Raw genomic sequence first — 18,780 nt, 5'->3', positions numbered from 1 at the left:
GCGTGACTCCATTTCCTGTTTGTATGACTGTAATTCCAGCATATCGCCCCAGGTGTTTGCATTTGTGCACAAGCACGAAATGATGGAGCCAGCAGGACTCCCACGGAGCACGCTCTAAGGACCATATTGGACATTAAAGCATTTCACCTATAGTCCATCGAGTTGGGAGGAAGGGTCGTGCAGTGGTAAGGATGCATGGCTCATTTTCAGACAGTAGGTATGTTAAACAAGGGAGTCTCTATGCTTCCCTTGGCCAAAAGCAATTCACTACAAGGTCGGGCAACCAGACAGCATTATCTTCATTAAAATGACAACCAACCAAAACACTGTGGAAGCATAGTTACCCCCCAACACACTCAGCTCAGGTTCAGCTATTTCCCCACCCTCCAAAGGTTGGAAAAACAGAAACACTGGTGTTTGAATAGAAGAGAGGACAAATTTTTAGCCTGCCAACCACTTCCTATGAGTATTATACCCTCTTCTCTTTTAAATGTACCATTCCAGCAATTAATGCAAATTTCTGGTGATAGGGGCTTTGGTTGCTCCCTTAAATACAACAGCTACCATATGAGGTTTCTAGGCCAGGCACAGAGACCACTCTAGCTATAGGGACGCTTGGCAGCTGCCCAGGGCAGCTGATTTCTGGGCGGCTGCCCCTCTGTCATAATTTCAGTGGCGCTGTGACCCTGTGAGCCAGGTTGCAAAGCCACTCACTCATATTTGGCCCTGCCACCCCTCCATCATGATGGAGGGACATCTAGGCCAAACCTGAGTGGCCGGGGGGTAGTGGCAGGGGAAGAAGCTCACTGGCTAGGCGATTATCTAAGAAGCACAGATTGGTGGCCTGCCATTTAGCAAACCTGCTAGAGAGGAGCGATAAATAAATACACATGCACACAAGTCTGTGAACATTTCTCCTGACACTGTACTTGCTTTCTATAAATATACATGAGTACATATGTATGTAACATACATACTTCTGTAGGGATCGGAGAAAAACTCAAGATATTTAATGGATTAAAGTGAAGACTATCTCAAAGACTCACTGGTGGTGAAAGACATTGTCAGTGGTGAAATATACACGTTTTCCCAATTAAATCGATCACACATTCTCTTTGCACAGAAACATGACTTATGTGTTTCTTGTTTCCCCGTATTCCAGGTATGTGGGGCAGAACACACTTCTAAGAACTGCCCTTTCCCCCTGGTAAGTTCCTATTGAAGTACTAAAGTCCCTCTGGAGCCTGCATAATGCTGCCAGGGGCCAGTGCAGCACACAAAATGCACAAGAAAGATGCAGGAAAAAGATGAAATATGTTTCATGATTAGGGAAATTTTGCACACATACACTATACACACACATATATATATATTAAAGGCAGAAGAAATCTTTTCCTGTAGCTCTAGCAGATCCAGGTGAGAGAAGCATGTTTATCACCCCTACGGATAAAGCATTGCTCATTAATATAAGATGAGCTAAAAAACAAAATGATCTGGTGGTTTAAAATGGCTGTGAATGTGAACGTACCGGGGATTTGAACTAATATCCCGTTAATAGAGGCTTGAGTAGACAGCAGCGGCAGGCAGAAGGTATGATGCTCCAGTAACAGGGCAAGAATAGTATTGCCACCCCAGCCAAAAATAGCAATTAATCCTCTGTTGCTCATATAGTATTCTGCTGGGAAGGCTATAAATATAGACACACACCTAAAGGAATTCTCCTGGGTCTTACGTTTGAAAACATCCTGAATAAAATCTGACATGAAAAGCTCTTTTTTCTTTGGGTGGAGGGAAAAAAAAAAGCCCAAAGCCATTAGAAAAATGATCCATGCATCTGCGTCAGATGAACCAGGTGGGCACGGTACCATTGCTACTTTCTCGGCTCCTGAAAAACATTTCACCAGAGCCTCAGCCAAGACTAATAAAAATAATAGGCTTAAATAAGCAGATGATTCACTGTTTCTGACCGAAGAACAACAAAAATAACAGCCATGTGGTCGTGGCAGGAAATCTTTTCTGCCTTGAGGAAAATCTTCTCCTGAGGTGGAAAACAAAAGGTTGAGCGCTTAATGGGCTTGACTGAAAACATTTCAAGCAAGCCACATTTCGCATGAGATCTAGTGGTTCAACTTCACTGCAAAATGCAATTTGGCTGTTGATATTCTAAAGCCATCCAGGTTTCATGGCCCTTTTGGCCAGTGCTAAGCGATAATCAGGATGAGGGTCAGGCCAAGTCTTTGCAATCAGGTTGCTGCCTGACTAGCTGAGAAGTGGCTTGAACTGGTGACTGTAGAAAGACGATCTCTTCTAGTCAGCCAGGGCCTAAGGGAAGTCATGTGTTCTGATAGGACAGCTCGAACATGGTACAAGACTCTTCCAGGCTCTCGTCCATATTCAGTCTCCTCCAGAAGGACTTCTGCTTCTTCTGCAGCTCTTTGCGCACACACCTGGGGCACGGGACAGACTTCACTTTACACTCCGAGTGGAAGACAGCGCCACAGCATTCGCACCTGCAAACACCAATTAGCGCCGTTAATGAAAGAGACATGATGACTGATAGCATGCAACTGATTATAACAGGAGACGTGGCCAGCAAACGCTTGCTAGGAAGGTTCTGGTTGCTTAGGCCTTTCCTCACATCTAAATCGTGCAAATTCTTTTGCTTCACATCCCTAAGACTCGACCTTTCCTATCCATCCACATAGCTCAAACTCTTGTCCAGGCTCTCATCATCTTATATCTCGAACACAGCAACCTCCTCTCCTCTGGCCTTGACAAATGCAATCTTTTCCCACTCAGAGCCATTCCTGGTCGTTTCCCCAGCCCATTGCTTTGACCACATCACTCCTCTCTTTACATTCTTTCACTGGCTCCCTCTTCATCACATCAAACATAAGCTACTTGTCTACATTTTCAAGGCCCTTCCTGACCTCTCTCTCATTTAGTAGAGAAGGGTCAACTCCTGTTTCCGATCGGCCCTTTATATCAGCCTCTATTGTTCACTTGTTACATTGTCCAGCAAGCACCTTCATGCTTTCTCCCATGCTGCCCCGCACGCTTGGGAGGAGTTCCCTGTAAACATCTGCTTCTCCTTCAATTCCCTGCTCATGGCTCTCCTTTGCCATGGTGCCTACACAAAATGTGACAATAGTTTGGCGGTGGTGTGCTGAAAGCACAGCCTGTCATGCTGACCAATACGGTCTCATTGGTTCCTTGTGCTCCCCCATCTGTCTGTATCCACCTGTTGTCTCTTGTCTTATGCTTCGATTGCAAGCTCGTTGGGGCAAGGCCTGTCTCTGTTCTATGTCTGTCCAGGAAAAGAGGGTCCTGGCCCATGACTGGAGCTATGATAATACAAATAAATAATAATGAATAAATGATAATAATATTAGGAAGCAAAAGGCTATACTACACAGTACACATGGGGGCAAGATTCTCAGCTGCTGTAAAAAATGGATGCAGCTCTATTGAAATCAATGCACCCCTGTATATCTGGCCTAGGATTTCTGCTCTGTTAATTATTACCATGATAAGTGTTCATCTTTTTAAGTGTCAACGTCAAGGCTCATTAGGGAATAGGTATATTTCTCTGTTAGAGAGAGACTGTGTTCTCTCATTGCTCTTTTATAAAAGGCAAGTTTTCTGCTTTAGTTTGCACACTCAAAGTGATTGTCTCCACTTCTGTTAATGCATATTTCAGAGCTTGGGACAATGGAATTATGACATTTTCTCACTGGAATTCCACTGCAGTGGCCAGCTATTCTGCGAAGAATAAAACTGCTGTCCACTTCTACCACAGAAGAAAACTAAGATATTCAACCAAGTACAAAGGCAACAGAGAAAGTTACTGGGTATTATTCTTTGGCCTGTGTTATGCAGCAGCTCAGACTACAGGATTGTAATGGTCCCTTCTGGTCTCACCCTCCATTACAACAGTGTTTTTCTTTTTTTAAATGTGATATGATAATTTAGAAGAATCCAACGACCCACAAAATGAATGGTTTGTTATTTAACCATTCAGAGACAATGACATCAACACGTTAATTCTGAATTAGGTACTGCTGTGAAGCATGTTAATTTAAGAGCCGTGCAACATTACAATAATTATGGAGAGCTAAGCAATTTTAAATTCTCATCTTTTCAGTGCAAGTAGCCAGCAGCAGGGACGAACACATCGTGGGCTTGATAGCTGCAGCTTTGTAGCCAAATGAGAAAAGGGATAGAGATATATAATCTTAGATGAAGTGGGTGTATTAAATAATGAAGACAAGAGTACAATATGAGTCCTTAAGGCAATTCATTTTTTAAATTTAGAGTGTGGTCAATTTTCATGATTTCATCACAAATCTTGTGCTGTTTGGTGTTTTCTTTAATCCCCAGCTGCTGGAGTCAGGTGATTGCATGGAAGTCTCAGGTTTCCTTTGAAAAGGAGTAAGTTTCTAGCTCCCAAGATTGTGGAGAAAAGCTTGAAAATGGGAAGTGAGTGACACCCTAACGGCTGAGAAACCAGGAGGCAAACAAGAAAAACCATAAATTTATTTAAAAACAAGCCAATCAGATGGTTTTTTAGAGCCAGCTCATGATTTCTGAATAATGGGGTTGGCACAACTGGGGGAAGTCCAGGCACAAAGATTCCTTTCCTCATGTGCCTCTCAGCTCCTGACTGCACTTTAAACTGTGGGTATAAAGCTTTGTCCAACTTTCACCTGCCACAGGGCTGGGAGGAGGACCAGGGGAGACTTATAGGGGCACATCCTCATCTGGTGTAAATTGTCATAGTTTCACTGATGTCAATGGAGCTGACAATTTACACCAGATGAGGATGTGCCCCACACTCCCGCTAAGGATGATATTACCTTGCCCCAAGCTCCACCCCCTCATTCTCTGAGAGAGAGAGAATTACAACCCATATCCAACAAAGCACTTCAGCTTGATGTCCCATCCACTTCAATGGGAGTTCTCCCATGCTTCAAGTTAAGCATGTGCTTTTGCTGGCTAGGGTCATGTAGACACACATGCATGCACATACACACACGTTTATTACACATCTGCACAGATACAAATGAATGAGAGAGAGAAAACAGCCATGCCCTTTAAAACTTTAAATCATTCCAAACTGACACTAATGGTGATTTTATCAAGCTAATTCTCCCTGGTTAGTCAGTGATTTACAATTCTCTGGAAGTTGTTAGAGGCTAATGATTGATGATGAGTGTAATTTTGTGTTCATTCAGTGCCACTCCCTTCCCCCTCTTGATAATTCTCCCCAGCACTCAGGGAAGTGACAAAACTTATCAGGCACTGCTGTTGAAATGGATGCCTGACGGAGTACAGAGGAGCCGACTGCACCTGCTCTTGCCATCCAAAGGTCATTAACGGAGGGGGGAAAAGAAAAAGGATTACAGATTTCAAAATTTAAACAAATTCATTTGTCAAACGCTTTGTAATTCAGCAACACACTCAGATGAGGATCATTTGTGAAATTAACTAACGGCTCTCAGTTCCCCCAAAAACAGAGTGGAAAGAAATTTCCCATTATTCTGATTTATTATTTGGACTGCGGCAACCCCAGAACAGGGCCCCACTGTGCTAGGTATGGCACAGCCACAGACTAGAAAGATGGTCCCTGGCCCGAAGAGCTTACTGTACTTATTTGGGAGTGTGAGCAGCAGTGACACAATCCAGATCCAGGACTATTGGTCTTCTCTTTGATCCCTCAGTACCCCAAAGGCCTTCACCAATTGCTCCATTTGCTCTCCCAACGATGCCAACCTTGAAAACCCATTTCTCAGCTTCTCTCACAAATGCCCATGTGCTTTTTGCCCCAACAGCAGGCTGGGCACAACAACATTGTACTCAAAAGAACTCTAGTTGGTACAGGCAAACATGGCTGCCCACTGCTACTCCGGCTTCATGCAGGAGCCGGACTAGACGATACTTCTGTTTCCCTCCAATGCATATGCCTAGTTTAGCATTGCCACAGAAACTCTTGGGACACTGACTGGGGCTGATGCTGAGTTCGCTCTCCAGCAGGGCTGGCTCCAGGCACCAGCCCAGCAAGCAGCTGCTTGGGGCGGCACGTCTGGGTCTTTGGCAGCAATTTGGCGGCGGGTTCCTCACTCTCTCTTGGAGCGAAGGACCCGCCGCCGAATTGCCACCAAAGACGGAAGCGGCGGCAGTAGAGCTGCAGATTGCGATTGCAGCTTTTTTTTTTTTCTTTTTGCTGCTTGGGACGGCAAAAACCCTGGAGCTGGCCCTGCTCCGCAGTGATGTAAAAGAGTTATTCCACTGAAAGCGAGTGAGTTCCCTACGGCAAAACAGCTGAGAGATCAGAATTAGGCCCACTGTACCTTAGAATATAGAATGTGATTTTCAGCATCCCAGAGTAACAAGCCATATACAAATGAAAGTAACCTACCAATATCAACTGACTGACCATGCTTCAGCTCACTAGGAAAGATCTTCCAACCACGACAGAAAAGCAGATCCCTTGTGTGAATATTTCAGTCACATTACTGCTTCTTTCATACTGAAATCTAGTTTACTAGCATACATCAAAAACATGAATGGAGCTGGGCTTAAAACTCCCAGCCCAGTGATTCCTCTTGACAATGGTTTTCGTGAGACCATACAGAAATTTGGACAACATACGGACACGGATTTGTCAACAGAGACACATTTGTGTTTAACAATTAGAACATCTTTCTACCTTCTCTAAGTCCATGAGGCAGAGACCTAAGACCAGGAATCATGGATAAGTGCTTGCGGGTTATTTCCCATAATTGATTAATGTAATTTGGAGTTTGCAGGTGCTCCTGATTACATTTGGCCCAGAGCACACTACTAAACATGGCATCTTGTATCCTGAGAGATTTGCAATGCTCTGAAACATCAGCCCTGCTTTACACACTGTGCACTGAGTCCACTGCTGATTCTGTACTAGCTTCTAAGTTGTACTGTTTACAGTTAAAGGCAATCGATGATTGAGGTGCTGTACAGCTGAAGGAACCTTTGCAGTCATATTTACTGTTTCTTTCTAGCTGCAATACACGATTCCCATGCTGTGGGAGCCTTCAAATAATGTTAAAATTCAGGAAAATACAGCAGCCAGTGAAATGGCCCAGCCAGCTGCATAAGCAAGTTCCCTACGACTTGAACACCATCTAGTAACTGAGGGGGACAGCAGCTCAACAGTGAACCAAGAGTGAGCCGGGAACTTGAACTGAACTCTAAAAGTCAAACCTAAGTTATACATATCAGAAGTTACCGACTGCAACATCCCACCAATTAAACTTTCAAATACACTCCCATGCGTACAGCTCACGTCCTGGCTACAGCACTGCCTAAAATGTGGATTCATGAAACAAAATTTCCCTCTTCCCTCTCCCCGTCCACCTCCTTCCCCCAGCTCGCCAGCATACAGATATGGCTGGAATCTGGATCCGTTGCAGCTGTATTTTGTAAGGGCAATGGGCAGCACCTGTGTTAGAAGAGAGGGCGTTTCTCATCCGCATCTGAAACATCCCTTTTTCAAACCACCCTCATTTATATATATATAAAATTTGTGCTCCTCTCCTCAGATCCTTTTGTAGTGCCTTGGACAAATACAACAGGCATTGTTGGGATCCACCAAAAGTAAACCACAAGAGAGACGTTTTGCTTTGAAGAAAACAGAATAGAAGAACAAAATCAGACTTCTATGGAATCAATTCTGGGTACATGCATGAGAGTCAGAGAGTATGTGTGAGAAAGCCTCTCTCACTGGGGGTCAATTTTTCTGCTCGTGGTCAGCCAGTTATTTTATATTCCTTGGGAATTTGGGCTCAACGTTTATAGCTCTATCCCTGCCCCTCTCATCCTAAGGGATCTTCATGTTGGAGCCTGGAGCAGTCCCTTCATACAGCCTTGAAGAACCGCATCACGGCTACCCCTCCTTCTCACAGAAGAGTGCATGAGACTTCGCAAACTATATTGCTCTTTATGCAACCCACTGAGATGGACGCTGACTGCCAAGAAACACAAAACACTCCTTCTTCCCCAGGAGTAGCATGCACTGCCTGCTTCTGCAGTATTTCCCATGGGAGCAAGAGCACAGCACCAGAAATCAAATTTGGGTCTCCCTCGGGGCAGTAAATACCAATACATCAGCAGTGCTGATGTATTGCTGGGCAAATATGAAAATGGTTTCAGGAATAACGTGCTGCCCTTTGCATCTTTAGATGAAAAGATGTTCCCTGGAACAAAATTCCCATAACTTAGTCCTGAAAGAACTGCTAAGGTGATCATGTGACCCAACAAAATGCAAGGAAGTCATTACAGGGCTGTTAGCTCAGTCTATGTCCAAGCATTATAGTGCACAGACGCCTGGATCTTGAAATCAGATCCACACAGGTGGACAGAGCCCACTGACTTCAAGGCAGCTCCATGCAGGTGTTAGGTCCACCCGCACAAGTCTGATTGCAAGAATCTGGGCCTGTATCAGGGATTTTCAAAGATGCTGGACCATGCTTTAAATGCTTGGCTATTACTTACCAATGATAGCACTATACTACTACAAGTGGTACACAAAACAGCTATCCTTCCTTACATAGAAATCCATGGAGGGGGACTACATATTCTCCCACCATTACGTAACATTATTTGGTGCAGCGAAATGTTCTGATAGCATTTGTTGCAATGGCCAGAGATACAAAATAATTCAATTAAAGGAAACATGGCTCCTTTGGTTCCTAATGCGATGTTTGTAACATTGGTGGAGTTTACAGTCATAAGGTAATTTTAGCATCGTTTTTTGTTACTGAATTTTCATTGGTTGTGATATGCTGTAACATTTTACCTTATCTCAACATCATAATATGTACAGATTTTTTTTTAACAGGTATCATTTTCACCTGGACACTGTCATGTAATCTTTATGTATTGGCACTGATGCCATTCTGTCAGTCAAGTTAGTACCAGCAGTGGTCGTGTTTTGATCTCTTTTCACATTGTGACAGACGAGTGCCTGAATTTCGACTTCATGCCAAGGCTGTCAGTAAATGCAATCACTGTCATCTGGTGGTGGGCATCAGAGTGGACTAGTCAAAATTGCCTCATTTTGCTGACCATGCCTACAATTTGAATCAGCAGAATCTACACAATGAACATCAAAAATAGCTTGGTAAGCCTTGTGGCAAGGCTCTTAGTCAAAAAGAGAATGCCATCCATCAATCTAAGATTGTTCAATTACTCTCCAATTTCCTTGGTGCTCCTATTCTTCCCAATCCAGGTTTTCAAAAGTCTTTGGCAGGCTGGAAGTGACTTTTGCTGACATAAAGCTAGACTTGCTCCATACCCACAACTGGGGTCAGATTTTCATGCGTGTTCAACTCCCAACATGTCACGGAAGCTCTTTTGAAAATCTCTTCGCTTGCTCAGGTGCCCAGAGCACTTCTGAAAATTTGGCCTATGGTGTCTTTGGGGGAGATTTTCAAAGGCACAAATGGCAGTTAAGCACCTAACTCCCGGTGACCCCACCTGAGTACAACCCCACTTGACCCCCTGGCTACGTACACGGGTGGCTAGCCCATGCCGCTGTGGACACACTGCTATTTTCAGGCACAAAGCTTGAGCAGATCTAGTGCAGGTATGTCTACACAAGCTGGGAATCACACCTCTCAACTCAAATGTACACATGCCCATAGCCTCTCAACTTTTCAAATCTGAATGTTGCTGCTGTTTCTAGATGCATATTTCAAGATTGTCACATATGCCTGTTCTGCTGTTTTTGTCTTCCAGTGCTCCTAAAGTGCTCCTATTTCCATAGAGACAAATTATGTTTTGCAGTCCACAAAAGACCATCTGCAACAGTTTGCCGCACTTGGGTGTCTGTTCTTTAACGTTACTCATTGTCATAGGTGAACCATATTTGAGATACTATTTCTGAATCCTGACTTCTTTCATGGTTGAAGGCTGTAAGTCCCTGCATCTTTTGTGAGAGTTCTGTATACTATTGACAATAAGCTGATGAGTCTGTAGTTATTCAGGCCTTTCATGTTTCCTTTGTTATGAATGATGACGCAGTGTTCCACATTAATAATGATACCTTCCTAGTCTTCAAATATCTTTTGAAGAGCTTGTGAATGTAGCATGTTGTTTTCATACTGACTCTCAACCTTTTAAGAGGGCACCTAAAACAGTTTTCTCTCTTTCTGGTATTTTATCTCCTTTCATGCTCTTTTATGGCCAATTCAGTGTCTGTGGAAACTTCAGGGTATTTTATGATTTAGGCATATTTTCTTCTGGGTTGCTGGTTTGCATCGGTGTATAGGACCACAGAGAATTAGCCTGTTCTCTAAATAATCTTTGTTCCATTACAAAGTATAACAGAGAAAGAGCTGGCTGGAATCTGGATCCGTTGCAGCTGTATCCCCAAACCAAAACCAGACAATTGTTATGCACTATATTGATACTATTATTCTTTATTATTACATATTGCCCCCAATGCCACATTAAAAGAACAATAAGATTGCAAAGCCAAGCACTCAAAAGTTAGGAAATATCAGAAGTACGGTTGCCCGTGCACCCATCATTCAGCTCCCCATGTGCGTACACATTACGATACAGTCTTAAACCACATGATCACATATTATTTTTTCCATGGGATCCACGTTCATTCAGCATAAAGAACATGAAAATGTAATCATAAGGAATTGTTTTCAACTTTCTTTCACTGAGATCACATGTATTTGTTCAGTACAGCTCTGGTTAAAATAATCCTAGATCCTGCACAGGCATTAGTTTTTATTACTATTTATTCTTGGATCGCAGAAGTGTCTAGATCAGTTTCTCAAACTAAGGGCCCTGAATCCAAAAGGAGTCTCAAGACAATTGGTGGGGGGCGTGTCACAAGATGGTATGGTATTGCCACTCTTACTTCTGCACTGCTGCTGGTGGAGGCACTGCAGTCAGAGCTGGGCGACTGGAGAATGACAGCTGCTGGCTGGGTGCCCAGCGCTGAAGGCAGTGCCACTGCCAGCAGCAGCGCAGAAGTAAGGGTGGCATGGTCTGGTATTACTGTACTGCACCCTCCAGCAGTGTCCTTTAGTTGGAAACTTGAAATACAGTCACCCTACTTCACTGCCTTTGACTGCAGGAATAATGATTACATACTTCATTTAGTGCTCCTTTGAGTATGTAGAGTAATTTGCTATCACTTTTTTTTTGGAGGGGGGGGCGGAATCATCACAGCCTGAAATATTTTCAAAGAGGGATCCAACAAAAAAGAGTCTGAGAACCCCTGTGCTAGGTGCTGTGCAAACATACAATCAGAGACAGTCCTTGCCCCAAAGAGCTTATAATTTAAGTAGACAAGCCAGACAAAGGGTGGGTGAAAGGCAGTGTTATTATCCCCATTTTACAGATGCATCAGGGAGATGAAGAGAGTTGCTCAAGGTGACATAGGAAGCCTGTGACAGAGATGGGAAATGAACTCAGATCTCATGAGTATCATCACTCCAGTGCCGAGCGACAAGACCATCCTTTCTCTGATGTAATTCTAGCCGCTGACTTTTATTTTGTCATACAAAAAACAATCTACTCTATGCCAGATCTTGAAACCCCTTACTCAGATGAGTAATCGCTTGAAATCAATGAGACTCCATGTGTGAGTTAGGGATTGCAGGATTGGGTTCTCTCTTGTCCAGAACTCTGTAGGTGAAATTCACACAGAGACAGGGAGTGAAAGCAAGAGAACATGGACAATTCATTGTATTTTCTAAACAGTGCCCTATGTGTATTTTGCATCTCGCATACTCAGCTATACAGCTGTAGCTCAACTATGGAAAAACCCACACAGCTAAACACTGCAGCTTAAACGAGCCTTGGCTAGAGAAGACAACCAATTTGTGATCTTGTTCTGGGTGTGTGCGTGGGCAAGATGTCTGAACCACTCAGTTGCGGGTAACACATGGGCACCCCACAAAACTCTCAGAGAGGTTAACAGAACCGAAAGAAAAGGAAACATACTAGTTTGCATTCACTTTCAAAACAAAAAGCCCCCAAAGGCAATTAATGCCTGATGCACATGTGCAGCAACATTGTTACAGTTGCCTGGGAACCAGTCCCAGAAGCATGCTGGAGAGGAAAACAGGCTCTAATACAGTAAATGAATGGAAGAGACTTGGCACTAATATAAGCAAAGGTTTTCCCTTGCATGAGGCGCTTGGCAGAATAGTGCCTTCCTCCCTTTGTTTTTTGCAGCACTCTTACTCTCTTAACCAGGCAGCTTGGCATGGACAGGAGAAAATTTTTATGCATTGTTTGAAAATGTCATGTCCAAATACAGTACTTCAGGCCTGCTTTAAAAAATATGCATCTGCTATATAGAATACAGCATGTAAGGAATAGAACACAATATCTGGACCTATACGCCTATTCTAGGTTATTAAGCCTATGCCCAGATCAGGGGCGGCTCTAGGTATTTTGCCGCCTCAAGCACGGCAGGCAGGCTGTCTTCGGCAGCTTGCCAGCGGAGGGTCTGCTGGTCCTGCGGCTTCGGACCCTCCGCAGGCAAGCCGTCAAAGGCAGCTTGCGCCTGTGGGAAGTCTGCCGAAGCCGCGGGACCAGCGGACCCTCTGCAGGCAAGCTGCCGAAGGCAGCCTGCCTGCCGCCCTCGTGGCGACCGGCAGAGCACCCCCAGTGGCTTGCCGCTCCAGGCAAGCGCTTGGCGTGCTGGTGCCTGGAGCCGCCCCTGGGATATCATATTCTGGAATTTCCCGCACTAAATACAGATTGCAGTGCAACAAATTATAATTATGACCCTCATTGGTACACACACAATTATCCAATGAGGGCTGCTCTTAGTGTGTTAATGCTTCCTGCTTATAGATAATATTCTGGGTTGAATGCACTCTGAGGCTCAAGAACAGTACAAACAACTGCTTAATCCTTAGACTGTCCCATGTGAGGCATGCAATTATTATCCCAGTTTGATAGTTGCAGAAAGTGAAGGAAAGAGCTAGCACTGTGTGTCCAGTCATGTGTATTCACTGAACAGTTTACTCTGACAGCAAACCCGAAGCACAGATGCATGCTGGCCAGTTCCAAAACCCATGGAACATGTGAATAAACCAAATTAAACAGAGCCTGATTCTGCACCTCCCACACTGGTATACGCTGTTGTGGTAGCACGTAGGGGATCTAACCCAATTGTGTGAAGTGCCATGCAAACACAGAACACAGTCTCTACCCCGAAGAGTGTACAATCGAATCATAAGATGAAAGAAAAACAGTGGCTGTAACACGAGTGCTCCCTTTGATTTCTATAGGAGCACTGGTATGGCAAGGTCCTACTCAACATTAGAATGGCAGAACTGGGATCCAGGCGAGTATGATTTTCTCACCTGTACAAGTGGTGCTGCATCAGGCTCAAATGTATGGAGCACACAATATATTATAGTTTAAAATTAGCATTGGAGCCAAATAAGGAGACAAACGTTAGGGCTGATTCTGCTCTTGCTTGAACCAGGAGCAATCCGTAAGACTTCACTAGAATTACTCCTAATTTACACCACAGCAGGTGAGTTACACCACTGGGCCTGATTGCAATGCCCCACTGTTCCCAGCTGGCAATGTTGTACAGCCACTCTGCACAGGTGCAAACTACCATGCAGGGTGCAAAACTGCAGGGAATCATGCCTGCTGCGTGCCTGGGCATAGTCAGCTACAAAACAACATTCACCTCAGAGTCTCCTATGCAAGTGGGATCAGCAGCAGGGAAAGCACTTTGCTTTAACACGCTGATGTTTCTGAATGACAGGTGTGTTGATCTACTGAATTAATGGTATTTATTAACATATAACAACAGGCTCAAGCAAAGTGGGCAATGTAAAGAAATTCAGCAGCTCTGAGGGCTATTTCTTCTGTTGCTCTTGGTTAAGGCAGCAAGCCTGTCTTTAACTTCCCCTTAGTTACGTCTACATTTAATGCCGTTGGGTTTCCAGGGTGTTTCATGTCCCACTCATATATTTATATTTCCAGATTTGCACTCAACGGGGAGCATTAAGGGGTAAGTGTCAGCCAGAGCTGGATTCTGCAGGTTTAAAGCTGAGGATGAGACTAACGGGACAAATTTGGAGGTCAGACCGAGTGCTCAGGAAATCCGAAAAGCAGCCTTGAAAATGTATTTACAAAAATTGAAAACATCAAGCTAGTCCCTCGGCTGGTGTCAGCAGGCGTAGCGCCACTGCACTCAAAAACCAGAAGACAAAGAAAAAGCACACAACCTTTATGATGCATAAAATATAATCTCATAATTGTTAACGGCAACCTGATGATGTTTGAGCCCTTGGGGCTGGCAGTATTGCAAGCACGGAGATAGGGAAGATTTAAAGAGAGCGGAGCTGCTAGGATGGTAGTTTCCCCAGCTGCAAACTGGGGAGTATGGTAAAGACCTCCTCTGTGAAGCTCTTAAAGCTCTTTGGCTGAAAGGCGCTATGTCCGAGCTAGGGGTTATTAATTAATTATTAATTATTACTTATTATTATTATTATGTCGGGGGGGTATTTTCTGGGAAGTAGGGACAGATGGATTGGGTGCATGGCCTGAGGAGTGGCTCTGCACTCGGGGAAGGAGTGTGTGGGAAGATCTGCGACGGGAGGCAGAAAGGTAAGTGGTATTTGGTCTCGGAAAGAAGAGTGATCAGGAATGCAGATCAAGAAGCGGAAGGGAGATGTGAGTGGTTCTGAACGTGGTGCCCAACAGTTCTAAAATATAGATACAAAAACATATTTCACCAAAATATAAAGTCATCTAATAAGAGAGTGACTTGACCTACTGAATGCAAGGAGATGACTCACAGTAGTAAAACCATCATACCTAGTTTCTTTTGACCCTCCAAGCAATAAAAAAAGTGCTGGCAAGATCAGGGCCTTATTCACTGGGTAGCATTAAACTTAACCTTAAACATAAGACATAACATTTTATCTAAGTAGAAAGAGAGAAAACCCTTACAAAGGACAATCCTACTCACAGTGAGTATTGACTCTGGGTGAAGTCCTAATAAGACTACTTATAGAGTAAGATGCAACTCAACGTAAGGGTGGCAGAATCGGACACAAATTAACCTTTTAATTCAATTTCTGAATCAATGAAATTTTCCCAGGTAATTCATGAGATTTACAGCCCTGACGTTTTAGAAGGTTGTTCTGGGTCATAATACAAATAAGCATAATTATTACAGACAATTTTACATCTACAAGGATGTTATGTTTTCATTTTGGATTTATTTATTTTATTTTATTTCAGGATTAAGAGAAATAAACTTTCTACCCTAGAGCTGAGTAAGCAATAGCAGACTATATCAATGTATAGTAACTGGGTACTGACAAAACAGAGGACAAAACTCTGAAAACTCATTTACAATCAGGGACATTCAAGCTTACTTTGAGACATGTTGGCCAATAAATTAACAACCTAATAGGAGATGATGAGTTGTTTGCCCTAAACTTAAGCCTGGAATAAATTTTAACTCCAAGCAATAAAAGAGAAGGCAGATCCTGAGCTGGCGTAAATTGTCATAGCTTCAGTCAAGCCAGTGGTGTTGTGATTATTTATACCAGCTGAGGATCTCGAGCCAGAAGTTTAAAATGACTGATTGGGCTTTCAATACATTTCTAATTATTTAAAGAGCTTCCAAAGGAAGCAGAGTCTATGACTTTAGAAAGATCCTTGATGAGCACTTATTTAGATAAAGGATAGCTATAGAGGAGGGGAAACACGACAGGGAAATCAAACATAAATGGAAAGAGGCTTCCAGTATGATTGGCCAATTTGTATTTTGCTGCCTCATTACACTCTGCACAGGATGGCTGCCTCCCAAGAGAAGCCACAGAAAGGAAATACCCTTAAAAAGCTTAGAACTTCGTAAGTCCTCCCCTCCAGCACAGCTAAGACAGCAAACTGTTGTTCTGTATTGTTGAACCGGATGTCAGAAGACTGCCAAGCACGGCCCACAGACCTGCTAATTAAGTGAACTGATTGTGTTTGTTTTGGAACCATTTGCCAACAAAGGAATGTGTCATGCTGATTAGTGAGAGGAGGGTATGTAATATATGTGTATTCAAACCCAGATGAGTGCATAATCCAGGTATTCACTCTGTTTGCTCAAGGACTGACAAAAATGAACAGTGAGCAAACAAGCGGACCAAAGACAAACACCAGTCCTTTAAGAGGGGTCCCTTGTGCGTCCCCCTTTTTTTCTTAGATACCTCTGTCTAAACAGGGACCCATCCTGCACAAATTCCAACTCAAAACAAAGGAGAATATTTTGGAATGAGACTTTCCTCTGCCTCAGCTGACATGAGACTGTGCATACATTTATAGCCCTTGAAAGCTGAAGTCTAGCTGGGTCTGAAAGGGCCAGATGGGTGGTTCTCAACCAGGGGTACGTGTACTGGGCGTATGCAGAGGTCTTCCAGGGGGTACATCAACTCATCTAGATATTTGCCTAGTTTTAGAACAGGCTACATAAAAAGCACTATTAAAGTCAGTACAAACTAAAACTTCACACAATGACTTGTTTATACTGCTCTGTGTACTATACACTGAAATGTAAGTACAATAGTTATATTCCAACTGATTTATTTTATAATTATATGGTGAAAATGAGAAAGTCACCCATTTTTTGGTAATAATGTGGGGGTGGCACGTTTGTATTCCTATGTCTGGTTTTGTAAACAAGTCGTTAAGTGAGGTGAAACTTGGGGTACACAAGACAAATCGAACTCCTGAAAGGGCTCCCGTAGCCTGGAAAGGTTGGGAATCACTGAGCTAGATCAGGGGTTCTCAATCTTTTTCTTTCTGAGGCCCCCTCAAACATGCTATAAAAACTCCCGGGCCCAACTGTGCCACAACAGCTGTTTTTCTGTATATAAAAGCAGAGGTGCCAGAACTAGGGATGTAGCTGCACCCCTGGCTTGAAGTGGTTTCCATTTTATACAGGGTTTACAATTTGGTTCAATGGCTCTCACCTCCACTATACAAATTGTTCCAGCCCCCCTGTATAAAACCCTGCGAAGCTCAGCTGCTCAGAATTCGGCTTCAGCCCTGGATGGTGGGGTTCGGGGCAGCGTGACTTCGGCTTTCTGCTCTGGGCTCCAGTGAGTCTACTACTGGCTCTGCTTGGGGGACCCCCTGAAACCTGCTCATGGCCCCCAGGGGGCCTCAGACCCCTAGTTAAGAAGTGTTGAGCCAGATGACAGCTGTCATTCTGGTTCCTCCAAAGAGACCAAACTCTGATGTAGGAAGCAGAAAGGCCAGGCTGTGGCAAAAACAACGCCACACCCAAATCAGGACACACGAACGAACTCACTTTGCCTTTCAACTATTTAATGAAGGGGCCACTGAAAAAAGAACAACCTATTTTTGCTATCAACTGCAGATCAGTTTATTACTTGTTTTCTCCCCTAAATTTTATAAAAAGCTAAAACAGTACAAAGGTCCAAATTCTGTTCTGCGTTACACCAGTGCAATCCCATTGATTTCAATGGCTATGCACTGGGACAGCTGAGAGTAGAATTTGGTCCTTTGGGACACTTGTGACCACATTTTCAGCCAGCCCCAAACACCTCCTTTTCTTCCACATGCCACTGATGATGGCCACAAAAGCTGCCACGTGCCTCTTTCTAAACACGAAGAATCCAGTTCAATTTGCTAATAAAACCAGTTGCATGCTCAAAAACTGACATGCAATGCCGAAGAAAATTAGGCTTCTGAGTCAAAGCTGCCATTCTCTTCTTACCTTCACATCTATAACACAGGCATCAAAGAGTCTAGATGATCATAGGTACCATGAGTTGCAACACTTGGGTGCAAGAATATGAGAAAATAAGTGAATCCCAGAAAAGTGTGACTGAAAGTGAAAACAGCAACTGCAACCTAATTACAGCCTTGCAACCCTCATAACAGAACATCTAAGTTACAAATCTAAGGGCTTGTCTCCACTTACCGGTGGATTGACGCTGCGGCGATCGATCCACCAGGGGTCAATTTAGAGGGTCTAGAGAAGACCGGCTAAATGGATCGCCGATCGCTCTCCCGTCAACTCCGGTACTCCAATAGAACGAGAAGTATAAGGTAAGTCAACAGGAGAGTTTCTCCCTTTGACCCAGTGTGGTGTAACCGCCGCAGTAAGTCGACCTAAGCTACATCGACTCCAGCTATGTTATTCACGCAGCTGGGGTTGCGTAACTTAGGTCGACTTAACCCTGTAGTGCAGACCTGCTCTAAATTCGCATCAATAGCTGATTTAGGAGATCTGTTGTTTTATAATCCAGTAAAAAGTACAGCACAAGTCATGTCTTCAGGTTTAGTGAGTAAGAACATCCAAGTTCTCTGAATCTTGTTCTGGTTCTCTCTTCTCACAGGTACAGTGTATTATGTGCATTGTAACCATTTCTGTCTATCTGTGTAGTTAGTCCTTATATTATGCCTATGACCATGATGAGTAGCTAGGTCAGCAATCCTTGTCATGTGTGTCACACAATAGCACATATAAAAGTTTCTGCTCTCACCTCTGCTGCCCATGTGCTGGTGGAGCACCAAGTGAAATATACAAGCTCACTTATCAGTGTCACTTGCCTCTGTTTGCAGGTGGAATAGAGCAGGAAAATTAAATTGAAATGACCTGGTTAGTTTCTCTTTGCTGCTCTGCTCCAAGGCAGAATGGGGTATCAGCAAGGAGAAGAAAAAAACTAGTGAGGAGGGGAAGCGGGGTGGCTGGGAACAGGGATAAAAGCAAGG

General features: G+C 43.7%; 1 protein-coding gene across 2 annotated transcripts in view; it reads right to left on the bottom strand.

The window, feature by feature from the left end:
* Nucleotides 1-905: 905 nt before the first annotated feature.
* The window catches only part of PLEKHM3 (pleckstrin homology domain containing M3), a 129,288-nt gene continuing 111,413 nt past the window's right edge, over nt 906-18,780 (bottom strand). For both annotated transcript variants that reach the window (XM_050916132.1, XM_050916131.1), the window contains one exon: nt 906-2,510. In XM_050916132.1, the coding sequence (XP_050772089.1) occupies nt 2,333-2,510 (178 nt within the window). In that variant the 3' untranslated portion in view covers nt 906-2,332. The remainder of the gene's footprint in view (nt 2,511-18,780) is intronic.

This window comes from Gopherus flavomarginatus, chromosome 10, assembly GCF_025201925.1.
Source record: "Gopherus flavomarginatus isolate rGopFla2 chromosome 10, rGopFla2.mat.asm, whole genome shotgun sequence".
Lineage (NCBI taxonomy): Eukaryota > Metazoa > Chordata > Testudines > Testudinidae > Gopherus > Gopherus flavomarginatus.
This window is presented reverse-complemented; position numbering and strand designations above follow the sequence as displayed.